The 17,348-nt window shown below is 41.7% G+C and overlaps 1 protein-coding gene across 1 annotated transcript; it reads right to left on the bottom strand.

Moving 5' to 3' along the window:
- Positions 1-1,642: 1,642 nt before the first annotated feature.
- On the bottom strand, positions 1,643-14,143 carry LOC138670842 (zinc finger E-box-binding homeobox 2-like). Its single transcript, XM_069758555.1, has 3 exons — positions 12,999-14,143; positions 9,709-9,853; positions 1,643-4,162 (listed from the first exon to the last, which is right to left on the bottom strand). The coding sequence occupies exons 1-3, from the start codon at positions 14,055-14,057 to the stop codon at positions 3,864-3,866; spliced, it is 1,503 nt and encodes a 500-aa protein (XP_069614656.1). The 5' UTR covers positions 14,058-14,143; the 3' UTR covers positions 1,643-3,863.
- Between the last annotated feature and the right edge of the window lie 3,205 nt (positions 14,144-17,348).

The raw sequence follows: 17,348 nt of genomic DNA, 5'->3' as shown, positions 1-17,348 counted from the left end.
GTAATATAATTTTTCTTATATTCTATTGGTTGTGTGACATACATCTTCACACTTCCATGGACATTTACGTAAACATTAAAGGCAATGGACAAACATTTTTATATACGTTAGTGGTTACCTTTGGTTAATAAAATTACAGTGTCAGTGTGTAATCTTCATTCCTTTATTTTTTTCGGACTCTGAAATTTTTTTTGCATATTTTTCTCTTGTGGCAGTTTGTATTCAAACAATATAGGCTGGAAGTGAGGTATGTTTGTGTCTAGGGTACTGCTGCCTTTGTTATCATTATACAGCTTCTTTCCCTACTTATTTCCTCTTCATGCCCTTTCCTCCGTGTAACCTTTTTTCTGCCCTCCCTGAGATACTGGGTACCCTCTCCATGCTGCAGGAATCTGTGTACAATCACCTCCCCTTTCCTGCTGCTATCTCTAACATCAGGAGAAGGGAAGGTGAGAATAAAGAGAGTTAAGGCCCCGTCACACATAGCGAGATCGCTAGCGAGATCGCTGCTGAGTCACAAGTTTTGTGACGCAACAGCGATCTCAGTAGCGATCTCGCTATGTGTGACACGTACCAGCGATCAGGCCCCTGCTGTGAGATCGCTGGTCGTGTCGGAATGGCCTGGGCCATTTTTTGATCGTTGAGGTCCCGCTGACATTGCTGAATCGGCGTGTGTGACACCGATTCAGCGATGTCTTCGCTGGTAACCAGGGTAAACATCGGGTTACTAAGCGCAGGGCCGCGCTTAGTAACCCGATGTTTACCCTGGTTACCATCGTTAAAGTAAAAAAAACAAACGCTACATACTTACCTACCGCTGTCTGTCCCCGGAGCTGGGCTTCTCTGCTCTGGCTGTGAGCACAGCGGCCGGAAAGCAGAGCGGTGACGTCACCGCTGTGCTCTGCTTTCCGGCTGCCCGCCGCTCACAGCCAGAGCAGAGAAGCAGAGCGCCGAGGACAGACAGCGGTAGGTAAGTATGTAGCGTTTGTTTTTTTTACTTTAACGATGGTAACCAGGGTAAACATCGGGTTACTAAGCTCGGCCCTGCGCTTAGTAACCCGATGTTTACCCTGGTTACCCGGGGACTTTGGCATCGTTGAAGACAGTTTCAACGATGCCGAAGTCTTTCCCCTGATCGTTGGTCGCTGGAGAGCTGTCTGTGTGACAGCTCTCCAGCGACCAAACAGCGTCGCTGCAGCGATCCGGATCGTTGTCGGTATCGCTGCAGCGTCGCTAAAGTGTGACGGTACCTTTAGGAAGAGGATCCCTGACAGATCTGTAACATTTTTGCAAAAGTTAGATAGAAGCTAGATAAAGAACTTACAGACACTGTAGCAGCAAAATAGTAAAAAGAAATTATAAAGACTTTATAGAAAGTTACTTAACTCTGCATTTAGGAAACAAACAACCAATACAAACAATTTTGTGCAAAGGGGTACATGACTTGTAGCCTATAAGTAACACAAGTAATCAAGGCTGTAATTAAAAGCAATAAGTATTTACCTATTTAAAAGTAATAGCACCAGTGTGTAATCCGTATATATATTCATTCATGGCCGAAAGTGTTGGCAGAAATTGTTCCAGAAAATGAAATATTTATTCCAGAAAATTATTGCAATTACATATGTTCTGTATACACATTTATTTATGTGTATTGGAACAACACAAAAAAAAAACAGAGAAAAAAAGTTAAATTGAACACAATTTCACATACAACCCCAAAATGGTCAGGACAAAATTGTTGGCACCTCAACTTAATATTTGGTTGCACACTCTTTGGAGTAAATAATGCAATCAATCACTTCCTATAACCATCAACAAGCTTCTTACACCTCTCAACTAGAGGTTTGGACCACTCTTCTTTTGCAAACTGCTCCAAGTCCCTCATATTTGATGAATTCCTTGTCCCAACAGCATTTTTGAGATCTCACCACAGGTGTTCAATTGGATTTTGATCCGGACTCATTGCTGGCCACTTCAGAACTCTCCAGTGCTTTGTTTCCATCCACTTCTGGATACTTTTTGAAGTATGTTTGCGGTCATTGTCCTGCTGGAACACCCATGACCTAGGATGCAAACCCACTGGGCACTACATTGCAAACCAAAATTATTTGGTAATCTTCAGATTTCATGATGCCTTGCACACAGTTGAGGCACCCAGAGGCAGCCAAACAAACCCCAAAACATTTTTGAAACTTGACCATATTTGACTGTAGGTACTGTGTCGTTTTCTTTATAGTCCTCATTGCGCTTTTGAAAAATGGTAGAATGATGTGCTTTACCAAAAAGCTCTATCATGATCTCCTCTGTCCACAAGACACTTTCCCAGAAGGATTTTGGCTTATTCTCACACATTTTTGCCAACTTCAATTTAGCTTTTTTATGTGTCTGTGTCAGCAGTGGGGTCCTCTTGGTCTCCTGCCATACCGTTTCATTTCATTTAAATGTCATCAGATAGTTCGCGCTGACACTGATGCACCCTGAGCCTGCAGGACAGCTCAAATTTCTTTGGTTCTTGATTTGGGCTGCTTATCCACCATCCAGAATATCCCACGTTGCAAACTTACATCAACTTTTCTCTGTCATCCACGTCCAGGGAGATTAGCTACAGTGCCGGAGGTTTTAAAGTTCTTGATTATATTGTGCACCATGGATAAAGGGACATCAAGTTCTCTGGAGATGAAGTTGTAACTTTGAAATTGTTGTTATTGTTTAACAATTTTGGCTCTCAAGTCTTCAGACCGTTCTCTTCCTCTCTTTCTGTTCTCCATGCTTAGAATGGCACACACAGACACACAATGCAAAGATTAAGTCAACTTCTCCCCTTCTATCTGGTTTCAGGGGTGATTTTCATATTGCCTGCACCTGTTACTTGCCACAGGTGTGTTTGAATGAGCATCACATGCATGGAACAAAGTAGTTTACCCCCATTTTTGGGGTGGTGTGTGAAATTATGTCCAATTTGCCTTTTTGTCCTCTGCTTTTTTGTGTTATTCCAATACAAACAAAGGAAATAAACGTGTATAACAAAACATGTGTAATTGCAATCATTTTCTGGGAGAAATACTTCACTTCCTGGAACAATTTCAAGGGTGCCAAAACTTGCAGCCATGACAGTATATATTTAAGGAATATTGGTTATTTTGCACACTAAAGTTCAGATTCTAACAATATGAGGGCAATTTATGCTAAAACTGTGCTAGTCCCGAGGGGTACAGAAATTATTATTATTATTATTATTAATCAAAATTGCACCTTAATTTTTGGGTCTGAGGGAACATAATTCATTTCCATAACATTAGAGGACACTAGTATTGAAACATACAATGCTAAGTGGGGGCTGTGTTATACTGGAATTACGCATGCAATTATTGTGAGACAAACACAGAAGTAGATACAAAAGTATGGAGTATCCGTCTTTCCTTTATATTTTTCCTTCTTCTTGGTTCAAAAAATGGCACAAAAACTGCATGTGTGATTCCAGTCTTACAGATTTTGCATGGGAGCTTTGTGTTACACTTCTACCTAGTACATCATTAAAGCTTATCTATTTCCAGAACTTCAAACACTTGGATTCTGAGACGTGGGTAGACTTCTTCAACATGGTTATCATTGTCAAACTAGGGTTCTTTATGGTCCTATCCTTCATTTATCTTGACGTAGCTGAATCCTTTTTCTCAACAATAATCATCTTAGTCATCTTCTATTCTTTAACACATAAAGAATGTCAATAAGATCTAATAAGTTATTTGATAACAAAACCCATAAAAAACAATTGTTAATCCATTTTTTTAATACTGATTGGTCCACTTCCTCAGAGAATCACTGTAGTGTCTTTGACTTTTGTATTCTATGGGTAATATTCATGTCTGCGCCACATTCCTCAGCTCTTCAGTAGAATGCAATGATTGGTGGTTTTCAGACTTGTTCGATGTGTTTCCCCAAGCCATTTCAGCATTTTCTGGGAGATATATATTGTCTCTATGGCAGTAGGAATAGCGATGATTCATATGTTGGGAGAAGGACCCGGAATGGGAGAATCTTTTGCCACATTTATCACAACTATATGGTTTTTCTCCTGAGTGTAGACGAATATGCTCGATGAGATGATGTTTGTGCTTGAAGGCCTTGTTACAAATTTCACATTGATGTGGTCTGTTTCCTGGATATGAGAAAGTAGAACTAGATTGTTATAAGGAACAAAGTCATATAGTGGTGCTTGAAAGTTTGTAAACCCCTCAGAATTTGTTATATTTCTGCACATATTCGTCCAAAAACTACATCAGATTTTATATCAATCCTAAAAGTTGATAAAGGGAATAAAGTCAAACAAATGAATTAAAAATATTAGACTGTAATTTTTTTTATAGGGGAAAATAATCCAATATCACATGTCAGTGAAGGGCAAAAATATGTGAACCTTTAGGATTAGTAGATAATTGGAAGGTGGAATTTGTGTCTGTTTTAAATCTAAAGGATGACAATCAGATGTGAGTAGGCGACATTTTTTTTTAATGAAAACAGATCTTTTAAAGTCTGATCTGGACAACACATGATTGTGATGTTGTATCATGGCATGAACAAAGGGAATTTTTGATGACCTGAGAAGAAATGTTGGTGATGCTTATCTGGCTGGACAAGGTTGCAAATGTGCAAAACCATCTCAGAAAACGTTGAGGCAGCTGCAGCAGTGAGGAGTATTTGATTATTTTTTATTTTATGTATGTAGCAATATATGGGGCCATTATAATGTGTGGAGCATTATATGGGGCCATTATATATTGTATGGAGCATTATATGTGGCCATTATACTGTATGGAGCTATATATAGGGTCCAATATTCTGTATGGAGCATTATGTAGGGCTTATTATATTGTATGAGCCACTATATGGGGTCATTATATACTATTTGGAGCAATATATTGGACCCATTATACTGTATGGACGATTATATGGGGCTATTATAGTGTATGGAGTATTGTATGGAGCATTATATGGGGCCCATTATACTGTATGGAGCATTATATGGGACCCATTATACTGTATAGAGCATTATATGGGACGCATTATACTGTATGGAGCATTATATGGAGTCCATTATTCTGAATGGAGCATTATATGGTGCCCATTATACTGTATGGAGCACTATGTGTGGGCCCATTATACTGTATAGAGCACTATGTGGGCCCCATTATACTGTATGTTGCAATATATGGGGCCCATTATAATGTATGGAGTAATATATAGGGACCATTATTCTTCATGGAGCATTATATGGGGCCAATATACTGTAAGGAGCATTATATGGGGCACATTATTCTGTATGGAGAAATATATGTGGCCCATAATAGTGTATGGAGCAATATATGGTGCCCTTAATACTATATGGAGGACCATGGGGTGCTCATACTACTGCATGGAGGACTATTTGGTTGCAATAATACTGTATGGAGGACTATAGGGTGCTCATACTACTGTATGGAGGCCTATTTGGTTGCCATAATACTGTATGGAGGACTATGTGGTGCTCATACTACTGTATGGAGGACTATGTGGTGCTCATAAAACTGTATGGAGGACTATGTGGTGCTCATACTACTGTATGGAGGACTATGTAGTGCCCATAATACTGGATGGAGGACTATGTGGCGCTCATAACACTATACGGAGAACTATGTGGTTCCCATAATACTGTATGGAGGACTATACTGTTTGGTCTGAAATTATAAGTCTGCAGTCACTCTGTGCTGTGCACTGTGAGGATTCACTGATTTATGAGCTATTGTATAATTTACAATAGATATCACTCATGTAATGTAAGAAGTGAAATCTTTGGCATTGTATTATACCTATATTCCTTAACTGTGCATCATGAATTGTGGTATGTGTTAAAGGGGCCCACGAAAACCTTGAGTCGACCCTGCTGCTGCTAAACAATCGCTTGGCCGACAGCCATGTAATGAGTAACAGGGGCGGGTTAGATGCATATAACTGAAAATGACACATAGACATTCACTCTAGTAATCCCTAAATGCTCTTTGTTTACTTGGCTACAGTGATGATATGTTTTATATGACGTGACCATGCCGACCGATCACTGGCTGCAGCGGTGACATGTTGCCCATACTTACAGCAATGATTGACTTTCAGGGTCAAGTGTTAAACATACCACTTCATTTCAACAGCCAAGTAAAGAGTCTGCAGGGCGGTGGAACCATCTGTGTGGGAGCAGCATGGATTTAAAAGGTGAACGTATACTAGTATCTTATTTTTTCATCATGTGCATCTCATACAGGTGATAAAAAGATAATTGACTTCTTGAAGGTGTGATCTATGCTCACAGTTTTGGTGTAAAAGTTGGTATGTCAGATTTAGCTACAATATATACAATACACAGTACATGTCAGCATCCCACTGTATACATACACCATTAATTCAGTGCTATCATCATAACCATCAGTTAAATTACACTATAGTGTGTCCGTAAAGTCATGGTGCACTTTTATAGTTTACAGTTTGGGGCGCTTTCTCTGGCCCAATCATATCAGACCCGTTCATGAGGAGAGATAACAAGAACCAATCAAACAACACAAACTCATTAAAGCTGTTGCTGAGTCCCCAGTTAGATTAACCCCTGATAAACTGAACTCTGATTAATACACTGCCAGGTCTGTGACATCATGCATCACAACCACAAGCTAATGCCAGCTGTGTGGTTTTCCATGCCAGTCGAGATGTGGACAGTAGGGTTGAGCGAAACGGATCGTTCATTTTCAAAAGTCGCCGACTTTTGGCAAAGTCGGGTTTCATGAAACCCGACCCGATCCCTGTGTGGGGTCGGCCATGCGGTACGCGACTTTCGCGCCAAAGTCGCGTTTCGTATGACGCGCTTGGCGCCATTTTTTTCAGCCAATGAAGGGGCATGGGCAGAGTGATGACATAGGCGTCCACGCCCCTAAGACCTATCGCCATGTTGTCGCTTGTGCGCTGTAGCGGAAAAAAAAAAAAATCCCATTGGCTTTGCATTGGGTTTCGTGTTTCGGTCGATCCTCGACTTTTCGCCATAATCGGCCGATTTCACTCGACTCGACTTTTGAGATAGTCGGTTTCGCGAAACCCGGCTCGACCCTAAAAAAGTCAAGGTCGCTCAACCCTAGTGGACAGTACTGAGGAAAGTTCAGTGTGTTCTGTGGCTCGCTAAATTTGAATCCGTGACCTACGTGAATATCGGTACATTCATAACGAAGCGCCACCACATAGGAATAACATTACTCGGCGGGATTAGCAGTTGAAGGAAACCGGCAGTTTGGTGGAGAAACCCCGTTCTGGTAGGCCATCAGTCAGTGATGAGTCTGTAGAGGCTATACAGGATAGCTACCTAAGGAGCCCTAAAAAATCTGTGCGTGCGTGTGCTCGACAATTACACCTAAGCAAGCCTACAGTTCATAAGGTGTTAAAGACATGTCTCTGTTTTACAGGGTACAAACTGCAGCTGTTGCACACTACCAAACCGGCGGATAGACCCAAACGATGCGCGTTTGCTACAGATATGCTTCATGAGATCGACAATGATGCAAGATTTAGCGATGAGGCGACCTTCCATATCTGTGGACATGTTCATCGCCATAACGTCCGAATATTGGCTGCTGAACATCCTCATGCCTATGTTGAGTACGAACGTAACACCTCTAAAGTGAACGTGTTTTGTGCCCTGATGCATGATAAGGTGATAGGTCCATTTTTTTCTGCGGAGCGGTCTCTGACGGCAAACACGTATGTTGACATGTTGGAATCGTATGCAGTGCCACAATTTCCAGAAGGTGTCATCTTTCAACAGGACGGCACTCTTCCATACTATGCCTCCATTGTTTGTGAGTGTCTGGATAGAATATTCTCCCGGCAGTGGATAGGCAGGGGTTTTGTCAAGCCATGGCCACCACGATCTCGATTGTATATCTCGATTTTTCCAAAGCGTTTGATACCGTGCCGCACAAGAGGTTGGTACACAAAATGAGAATGCTTGGTCTGGGGGAAAATGTGTGTAAATGGGTTAGTAACTGGCTTAGTGATAGAAAGCAGAGGGTGGTTATAAATGGTATAGTCTCTAACTGGGTCGCTGTGACCAGTGGGGTACTGCAGGGGTCAGTATTGGGACCTGTTCTCTTCAACATATTCATTAATGATCTGGTAGAAGGTTTACACAGTAAAATATCGATATTTGCAGATGATACAAAACTATGTAAAGCAGTTAATACAAGAGAAGATAGTATTCTGCTACAGATGGATCTGGATAAGTTGGAAACTTGGGCTGAAAGGTGGCAGATGAGGTTTAACAATAATAAATGTAAGGTTATACACATGGGAAGAAGGAATCAATATCATCATTACACACTGAATGGGAAACCACTGGATAAATCTGACAGGGAGAAGGACTTGGGGATCCTAGTTAATGATAAACTTACCTGGGGCAGCCAGTGCCAGGCAGCAGCTGCCAAGGCAAACAGGATCATGGGGTGCATTAAAAGAGGTCTGGATACACATGATGAGAGCATTATACTGCCTCTGTACAAATCCCTAGTTAGACCGCACATGGAGTACTGTGTCCAGTTTTGGGCACCGGTGCTCAGGAAGGATATAATGGAACTAGAGAGAGTACAAAGGAGGGCAACAAAATTAATAAAGGGGATGGGAGAACTACAATACCCAGATAGATTAGCGAAATTAGGATTATTTAGTCTAGAAAAAAGACGACTGAGGGGCGATCTAATAACCATGTATAAGTATATAAGGGGACAATACAAATATCTCGCTGAGGATCTGTTTATACCAAGGAAGGTGACGGGCACAAGGGGGCATTCTTTGCGTCTGGAGGAGAGAAGGTTTTTCCACCAACATAGAAGAGGATTCTTTACTGTTAGGGCAGTGAGAATCTGGAATTGCTTGCCAGAGGAGGTGGTGATGGCGAACTCAGTCGAGGGGTTCAAGAGAGGCCTGGATGTCTTCCTGGAGCAGAACAATATTGTATCATACAATTATTAGGTTCTGTAGAAGGACGTAGATCTGGGTATTTATTATGATGGAATATAGGCTGAACTGGATGGACAAATGTCTTTTTTCGGCCTTACTAACTATGTTACTATGTTACTATGTTACGATCTCTGGATCTGATAACCTTAGACTTTTACTTTTGGAGTTATGTGAAGCAACATGTGTACATTGAACGTATCAATGACATTAATAACTTAAAGCAGAGAATCACAGACGACGTTATTCACTCTGTTACACCAGACGTCCTTACCCGTGTGTGCTAAGAACTTCACTATTGTTTGGATGTGTGTAGGGCAACAAATGGAGCTCACATCGAACTGCACTGAATAGGTTTAAAACTGGGAGAGTTTTTCTTTTATTTGGAGCAGATTTCACATTTCTATCGTCTTTTGTTGCTTTCCATTGACTGGTCAAAAGTGCACCATGACTTTACGGACACACTATATTTTCATAAGCTGAACATACATCACGTGGTTACATATTGTAGACAGTTCAGCTCTCCCTCCACACACACCAGTTTATAAAAGGTTTGTTTGCAGATTTTTTTTTGTGTAAATTTGCCAGAATTTTATGAGACATTTATTTGTAGACCATTGTTTTTTTTTAAATAGACTTAACAGGAGTATATGTACAGAAAATATAAGTTGTGTGTGATCTTACCTGTATGTTCATATTTGTGGCGTAGAAGAGAGCTGCTTTTCTGGAAACTCTTATTACACTGATCACAGGCGTATAGGCCATTCTCAGCTTTCGTGGTCTTCTTACGTGATACACAGGCAACTTTTTTCTCTTCCTCTGAGACATTCTTGAAGAATCAAACATTGAAGACAATAATTAGGAAACACATTTGTAACGTACTGTGTGAGTCTACAGTATGACCTGCTTCTACTTCATCACCCTAAACCCAACTGAACTCTATGCACAACCTGTATCCCTCCCTGGTAGGTGTGGGCATACATGGGCACAGCCCCACGGTGTAACCACAGTACTAATAGAGCAGTATAGCATACTATAACAACAAAGTAACTGTACGTTTAAAGGGAATCGATCACCAGGTGTTTGCTACCTCATCTGAGAGCATCATAATATAGAAAAAGAGACCCTGATTATAGCACTGTCACTTAGTTTACTGGGTACAGCAGTTGTGACATAATCAGAGTTTTTAGATGTAGAATACAGCCGAGCTCAACGCCCATACCACAGCTTTCTGTGTACATTGTCTATTGACGTTGAGCTGCTCATCAGAGGAGGGGGTGTGGTTGGACCAAGGCTCACTTGAGAATCAGTCTGGGCAGTGATTATATCCTGGTGATAAAACATTAATTGTATGGAAACTATAGCACACTGCCTAATAAGTGTCACATCCCTGAAATCTGCATCTTGACTCCAACTTCATGCTATCCTCAGATTACATAACAAAAGCCTGCTAGCAGATTCACTTTAATGCTTTGTTAAAGTGAACTTATGTATGTATAAGTTGTGATATACATAGTAATTATCTTTTAATCCATTCTTTGTGAAGGTGCCAAACTGTGTATTACACATTTCTATGTCATATTTGTCAGGTACATGGCAAGATACCGTTTCCCCAGCTGTACTGAAAACCATTCTTGACCACAAGTGCATGAAAAAAATTATATCATATATTTCAGTTACTGTCAGATCCGTACAACTGGGTGCCAATTAGTGAAATGTTTGAAAGTAAACTTAAATAGGTCAGAAGGAATTGTTGGATAGTCACCGCGCTACCGACAGGATTTAAGGCAGATATCCCAGTGTAGTAAAATGATGGTTTATTTGATGTGTTTCGAAGTACAAAGTTACTTCTTCTTCAGGAAAACCACATGTATCTGACATATGTGGTTGAAGTAACTTTGTACTTCGAAACGCGACGAAATAAAGCATCATTTTACTACACTGGAATATATGTCTTAAATCCTGTTGGCAGCGTGGAGACTATCCACATACTGCTAAGTTCTGACCTATTGATGTTTGATGGTCACTAGCTGACCCGTGGATCTGCTGCAGCTGATGCTGCACTATATGCTGTTTTTATGGATTAAACAGGTTAGTTTAATCTCAGCGTAAAGCACATTACATCTCTCGGATAAGACCCTATTTTGTGCTGATCTCTCCTACAGTTTTCAAAGTAAACTTAGCCTTAGACAAAATAAAGAAAAAAAACAACTTTCTGTCACATGATCAGATTTTGAACAAAGTTGTAGGTGGCTTTCATGGTAAAATGTAACTACTATTTTACACTGACTCAGTTTGTGCCCTGTGCCCACACTATGTATCAGGAAATCACAATTGGAATCTGATAACTCGTATACTATGAAAGGAGACACGCTGGAAACCTGATGAAGGACAGCGCTTCTTTCCGAAACATCTAGGACATTTTTGGTCTCTCCTAAACGCCATAGTTTTCAGTACAGCACAAACATTTGTCTTTGAGACACGGCTCCGGTCAGGTCGCTTTCAGTGCTGGATCTCATCACGGTGTTTGACGACACGTCCGCTCTCTACCACTACTGATGGAACAATCACACTCTCTCTTATGGACCATGTGCAGGTGTACAGGTCAGTCTAGCAGGATATCCCAGAGCACTATTAGCTTGTACCCATTTATGATTTCTTGGGACATCACGGGAACAGTAATATAGTGTGGAGGATTACCTGACATTGTGCAGTGCACGGGGCACGCATGGAGTCAGTGGAAACGTTTCTACTCTTGATAATATTCCGAGTGAGCAGATGCGCTCTTACTGCCACCTACGAGAGCATGGACCCATATCCAGTATTTCAATTGTTAGTAGAAACGCGGGTGCTTTTTATTTCATTACCCACTTACCCACTACTCTCCCCTCTCCACACTTTCTCGCGATTTCCAGGGTCTATTACACCCAAACTTCCTGAACTACACTAAGGCCACGTGCACACGTTGCGGAAAGTTGTGCGGATTATTCCGCACTGATTTTGGTAAACCGCACTGCGGATTTCCTGCAGAATTACTGCGGATTTACCGTGATTTTTTTGTGGATTTTGTGCGGATTTCACCTGCGGTTTTACACCTGCGGATTCCTATTATGGAGCAGGTGTAAACCGCTGCGGAATCCGCACAAAGAATTGACATGCTGCTGAAAAAACAACGCAGCGTTTCTGCATGTTTTTTTCCGTAGCATGTGCACTGCGGATTTTGTTTTCCATAGGTTTACGTGGTACTGTACAACGCATGGAAAACTGCTGTGAATCCGCAGCAAAATCCGCAACGTGTGCACATACCCTTATACTATCCGCCAACGCTGCCCCAATGTGGGAGTAATTTTTGGTTCCTTTCTACTAGCATCCAACACAACCAATGTAATTACACAGATCACTGCCTCTGTATAGGCTGGCACGGTCCTATACAAGGTTGGCACATGTGATATGCTATGTCTCTTTAAAATATATCTTTTCCTATCCAGGGACGCGTACATATTATATACCGTATATTGTATATATTATTCATACTGTCTATTTGGAGTTTTCTGTGCATTATTTTCATATTACTGGACTCTCGTGTTATGATTTTTCCCCTCTCTAGCGACAATTGCGACAAAGACCCGAGAAGGATCGAAATGTCAAAAGTCTATGTCGCTCACCTCCCGTCATCACTTGAAATAAAACCCTTCAAATCTGGAAAATGAGTGTGCGGTTAATTTCGTACTCCTGCAAATACAGTATGACATGCTCCATTGACTCCCTGGAAGTATTCACTCTTGTAAACAGTTCTTTAAGGCGAAAGTACCTCCGTACAGATGGTGTCAGATACAGCCTTTACGGCAGGGCACACTCTTTACTAAGAACCCATAAAGCCTCTGTGCACAACTGTACACGCAGCATACCCATGCATATGAGCTTCAAGATACATGCATCTAGAATCCCTTATAGAGAACCTGTAGTTGACTCACCATTGGTGTGGAGTCTTCACATCTTGTTAAGGTATTTGGCTGGTTTCCGTAAAAGCAGTTTATGAAAGGGCAGAATGAGAGTCCACTGAAACTGTGGTTGATATGTAGAAATGGGTAGCGACTCTGAATGAAGTTGTGCAATACATCTGGCAACAGGCATGGCAAATTGTGGGACCCCTGATGTGACTCAGTATCAAGTGAGAATAAATCTGATCTGGAACTTGTGCTTCTAAATGTATAATTTGCAAGTTTCAATGGTTCCTCACTTAAATGTGACTTCACTTCTGGAATGGAGCGAATTTTTGGAACAGATAAGTCCAATGGCTCACTTTGGGGGTCTTTTGGAGCAATGTTGGGTGGTTGATGAACAGTTCTAATGGAAATTGACGTCTTGTGTTCTGAGCTACAATATTGACTTGAATGGCAGGGATGTAAAGTTTTCAGTTTGTATATAGGAGATAACCAGTCACATTCACTAGTTTTTGTAGCCTCCTCTTCTTTTCCAGTTTCTATCTTCTCATTACTGGGATTTCTTTGTGGAGTATTTTTATACATCACTGAATTCTTTTCTACAGTTTTAGTTTGCAGGTCTTGGGAATACTGGGATAAAGACATTGCATTTTGATCGGTTTCATAGTGCTGGCTACTAAAGATTGTTTCTGGTTGGTACTTTCCGCACTGATGGACACTGGCACTCTGGTGGTCCATTTCTTGTTTCCTTAAAGAGTCCCATTGTCCAAGATCATCTTCTCGCCATCCATTGAATCTAATTTGTTGCACATTTCTCCAGCAATTATTACCAAAATGCCAAAAATCTTGAGCCTTTTTCAAATGTGAACTTAAAGCTGCCTCCAAAGAAATGTTCTCAGGTGATCTAGGGGTTACATTAAAATCATGGCTACACCACTGGACATGTGGGGCGGGTAAAGGTTCAGCAACTGGATGGTATGTTAGCCAGTTTTTACTATGGAAATTTTGCAGTGTTAATTGATCGCTATATTTTTGACCAAAAGCAAGGTCTCCAGGGAGAGAACATGGATGTATTAATGGGGGCACCATCGAATTACTGTTATTAGAGGGAAAGCATTTCCGGTTGTTTAAGTGAGAACTGTAGGATCCTGAATGTGAAAATCTTCGCTTGCACTTGGAACATTCATATGGTTTTTCACCTACAGAAACAGATAAATCAAATTGTTCAAGACAAATTATTTTAACTCTGTTAATGTAAGAAAAAATTATAATAATGTATTTAACATACTGCAAATACATAGTATTAATCTTATGTCTTCCCAAAGTCTCAAGATTTCTTACATGTAACTTCCCATGTCTGTTCAGATTGGCACAGACAAGAAGTTACGTGGTAATTTCCTGCTTGAAGAATTGGTGACTCTTTAGTTTCTTTCCTTGGTAAAAAATGGACCAATTTTTATTAGAGTTTTGGATCAGATTTTCATCAGTGTCTCATTTTTACCATCAGAGTTTCATCAGTTTTTCTCATTTGAAAAAACAAACAAAAAGTTTTAGAGGTTTTGGTGGATTCTCCTAGCAAAGAGTCAATGAAAAAAGATCAGCACTAGAACGTAATTAGGATGTCATAAATGTTTTTACAAGTTTTTTAATAACTTATACACATGCATTTGGGAATTTTATCAGTCACCAGGATCATAAACAGATATGTCCCTGCAAAAAAAAGGACAGTGTACAGCCGCATAAACTATAATGGGTATGGGTTCTATCCATAAAAGAAACATGGATAAAGCACCTGTGAGTAAATCAGAAGTGTGAACATGGCCTACATTATGAGAGCAATTTACAAAAGGCCCTTTATAATGGCCAATAATCGATTGAACAATTGTCTGTACAGATATCTGTTCCACAAAACAGGGCAAGTGTTCCAACAATGAACAATAGTTTGCTCATTTGTCATTTTCCCCCCATTTTTTTATGATGATAAAAATCATTGTTTGCTGACAATGGAAGTGCTGAACTCTATGGGGTGGGGCATACAATCACACAAGCGATCATTGCTACATTTAATTATAAATTATTACAGATCAACTAACTTACTATATTAGGAATCGGTGTAAGATGAACCGCCTCCCTAACAAACCAATATAGGGATATACAGGTCTTTGAAATATAAATATATTGGCAAATTTATATCTTCTATCTTTTTCTGCATTCTAGACTATGTAGAATTATTATTCATATGCAAATGAGGCGTTAAGTGCTCTGGGTGTGACAGAGATCTTCTTGAGCCTCTACCTACCAAACTTGTTTCCCCAACAAGCACCAACCTGTTTAGATCACTGTCTGTATTTCATCAGGAGGGAGACAAGGAAATCAGGCAGTGAACTATTAACCAAGCTATTAAAGAACTTTTCGGCACATTTAACTCTCTCCTCCGCCCACCACTGCCACCTCCAACTCCCCTCATCTCTTCTGAGGACTTTTGCCACCTACTTCAAAAACAAGATCGACCAAACAAGGCAAACCTTTACTGTTCCACCACCCCAACCGCCCCATATACCAGACCTCTGCCCTTCCCTAATAACTTCCCTCTCCAACATCACTGAAGGAGAACTTACCTCCGTTCCCAATCACACCTCACCCCCTGTGCACTTGACCCTATCCCTTCCCACCTGCTTGTCAACCTCACTAACATGCTCATTCCAGCCCTAACCCATCTCTTCAACCTATCGTTATCTTCTGGTACCTTCCCCTCATGCCACCATCACACCCATCCTCAAAAAAGCTAACCTTGACCCAACTGCTATGCCCAGCTATCGCCCCATATCACTGCTCCCGTTTGCTTCCAAACTCCTTGAGCAGCATGTCCATGCTCAACTTTCCTCCCACCTCTCATCTAACTGTCTCCTTGACAGCCTCCAATCTGGCTTCCGCCCCTACCACTCCACCAAATCTGCTCTGACCAAAATTACTAATGACTTACTCACAGCCAAAGCTAACAGACAGTTTTCCATCCTCCTCCTTCTCGACTTGTTCTCAGCTTAAGACACAGTCGACCACTGCCTACTGCTACAGATTCTTTCTTCCCTTGGCATCAAAGACCTTGCCCTGTCCTGGATCGCCTCATATCTTTCCGACCGCACATTTAGCGTTTCCCACTCTCACAGTACCTCCTCATCCCTCCCTCTCTCCGTTGGAGTCCCTCAAGGCACTGTCCTAGGGCTCCTACTTTTTTCCATTTATACCTTTGGCCTAGGACAACTCATAAAGTCCCATGGCTTCCAGTACCACCTGTATGTGGACGACACTCAGATCTACCTCTCTCGCCCAGATGTCACCTCTCTGCTGTCCAGAATCCCGGAGTGTCTATCAGCCATATCCGCCTTCTTCAACTCTCGCTTCCTAAAACTCAATGTAGAGAAAACTGAACTCATCGTCTTTCCCCCATCTCGCGTATCCCCCTACCTGATCTATCTATTATGGTAAATGGCATTATGCTCTCTCCCGCACCTGAAATCCGCTGCCTCGGGGTAACTCTCGACTCTGCCATGTCCTACAAACCACACGTCCAAACTCTTGCCACCTTCTGTCACCTCGGACTCAAAAATATTGCCAGAATCAGTCCCTTCCTCACCCCACAATCTACTAAAACTCTTGTGCATGCCCTCATCATCTCCTGCCTCAATTACTGCAACACCCTCCTCTGTGGCCTCTCCGCTAAATCCCTTGCACCACTCCAGTCCTCAACTCTGCTGCCTGGCTAATCCACCTCTCTCCTCACTACTCCCCTGCTTCTCCCCTCTGCAAATCCCTCCACTGGCTCCCAATTCCCCAACAAATCCAGTTCAAACTACTAACACTGATCTACAAAGCCATCCACAGCCTGTCCCCTCTCTATATCTCTGAACTAAGCTCCCACTATCTTCCCTCACGCAATCTTTGATCCTCCCAAGACCTCCTACTCTCCTCCGCACTTATTCACTCCTCACACAACCACCTCCAAGATTTCTCCCGAATGTCCCCCATCCTCTGGAATTCCACACCTCAACACATCCGATTATCCACCACCCTCGGATCCTTCAGACAGAACCTGAAAACCCATCTCTTCAGGAAAACCTACAGCCTGCAATATCCATTGTACTGCCTCACCAACCGCCCGAGCTGCCGCCTCGCCAACCACCCGAGCTGCCGCCTCATCAATCGCCCAAGCTGCCGCCTCACCAACCACCCGAGCTGCCGCCTCACCACCACCAGAGCTGCCACATCCCCGACATTCTGTCTCTTCCCCAGTATCCCGTAGAATGTCAGTCCGCAAGGACAGGGTCCTCTCCCCTCTGTACCAGTCTGTCATCATAAATTTGTGTACTGTAAATGATATCT

Source organism: Ranitomeya imitator, chromosome 3 (genome assembly GCF_032444005.1).
Source record: "Ranitomeya imitator isolate aRanImi1 chromosome 3, aRanImi1.pri, whole genome shotgun sequence".
Lineage (NCBI taxonomy): Eukaryota > Metazoa > Chordata > Amphibia > Anura > Dendrobatidae > Ranitomeya > Ranitomeya imitator.
This window is presented reverse-complemented; position numbering and strand designations above follow the sequence as displayed.

What these genes read in the sequence shown, in the direction of transcription:
- LOC138670842 (XM_069758555.1), bottom strand. Translation starts at nt 14,057, where the DNA reads ATGGTGCCCCCATTAATACATCCATGTTCTCTCCCTGGAGACCTTGCT. An exon ending in GTGAAGACTCCACACCAATG is followed by an intron (nt 9,854 to 12,998) that starts GTGAGTCAACTA and finishes TGATTCTTCAAG; the next exon opens with AATGTCTCAGAGGAAGAGAA. An exon ending in CCACAAATATGAACATACAG is followed by an intron (nt 4,163 to 9,708) that starts GTAAGATCACAC and finishes TCTCATATCCAG; the next exon opens with GAAACAGACCACATCAATGT.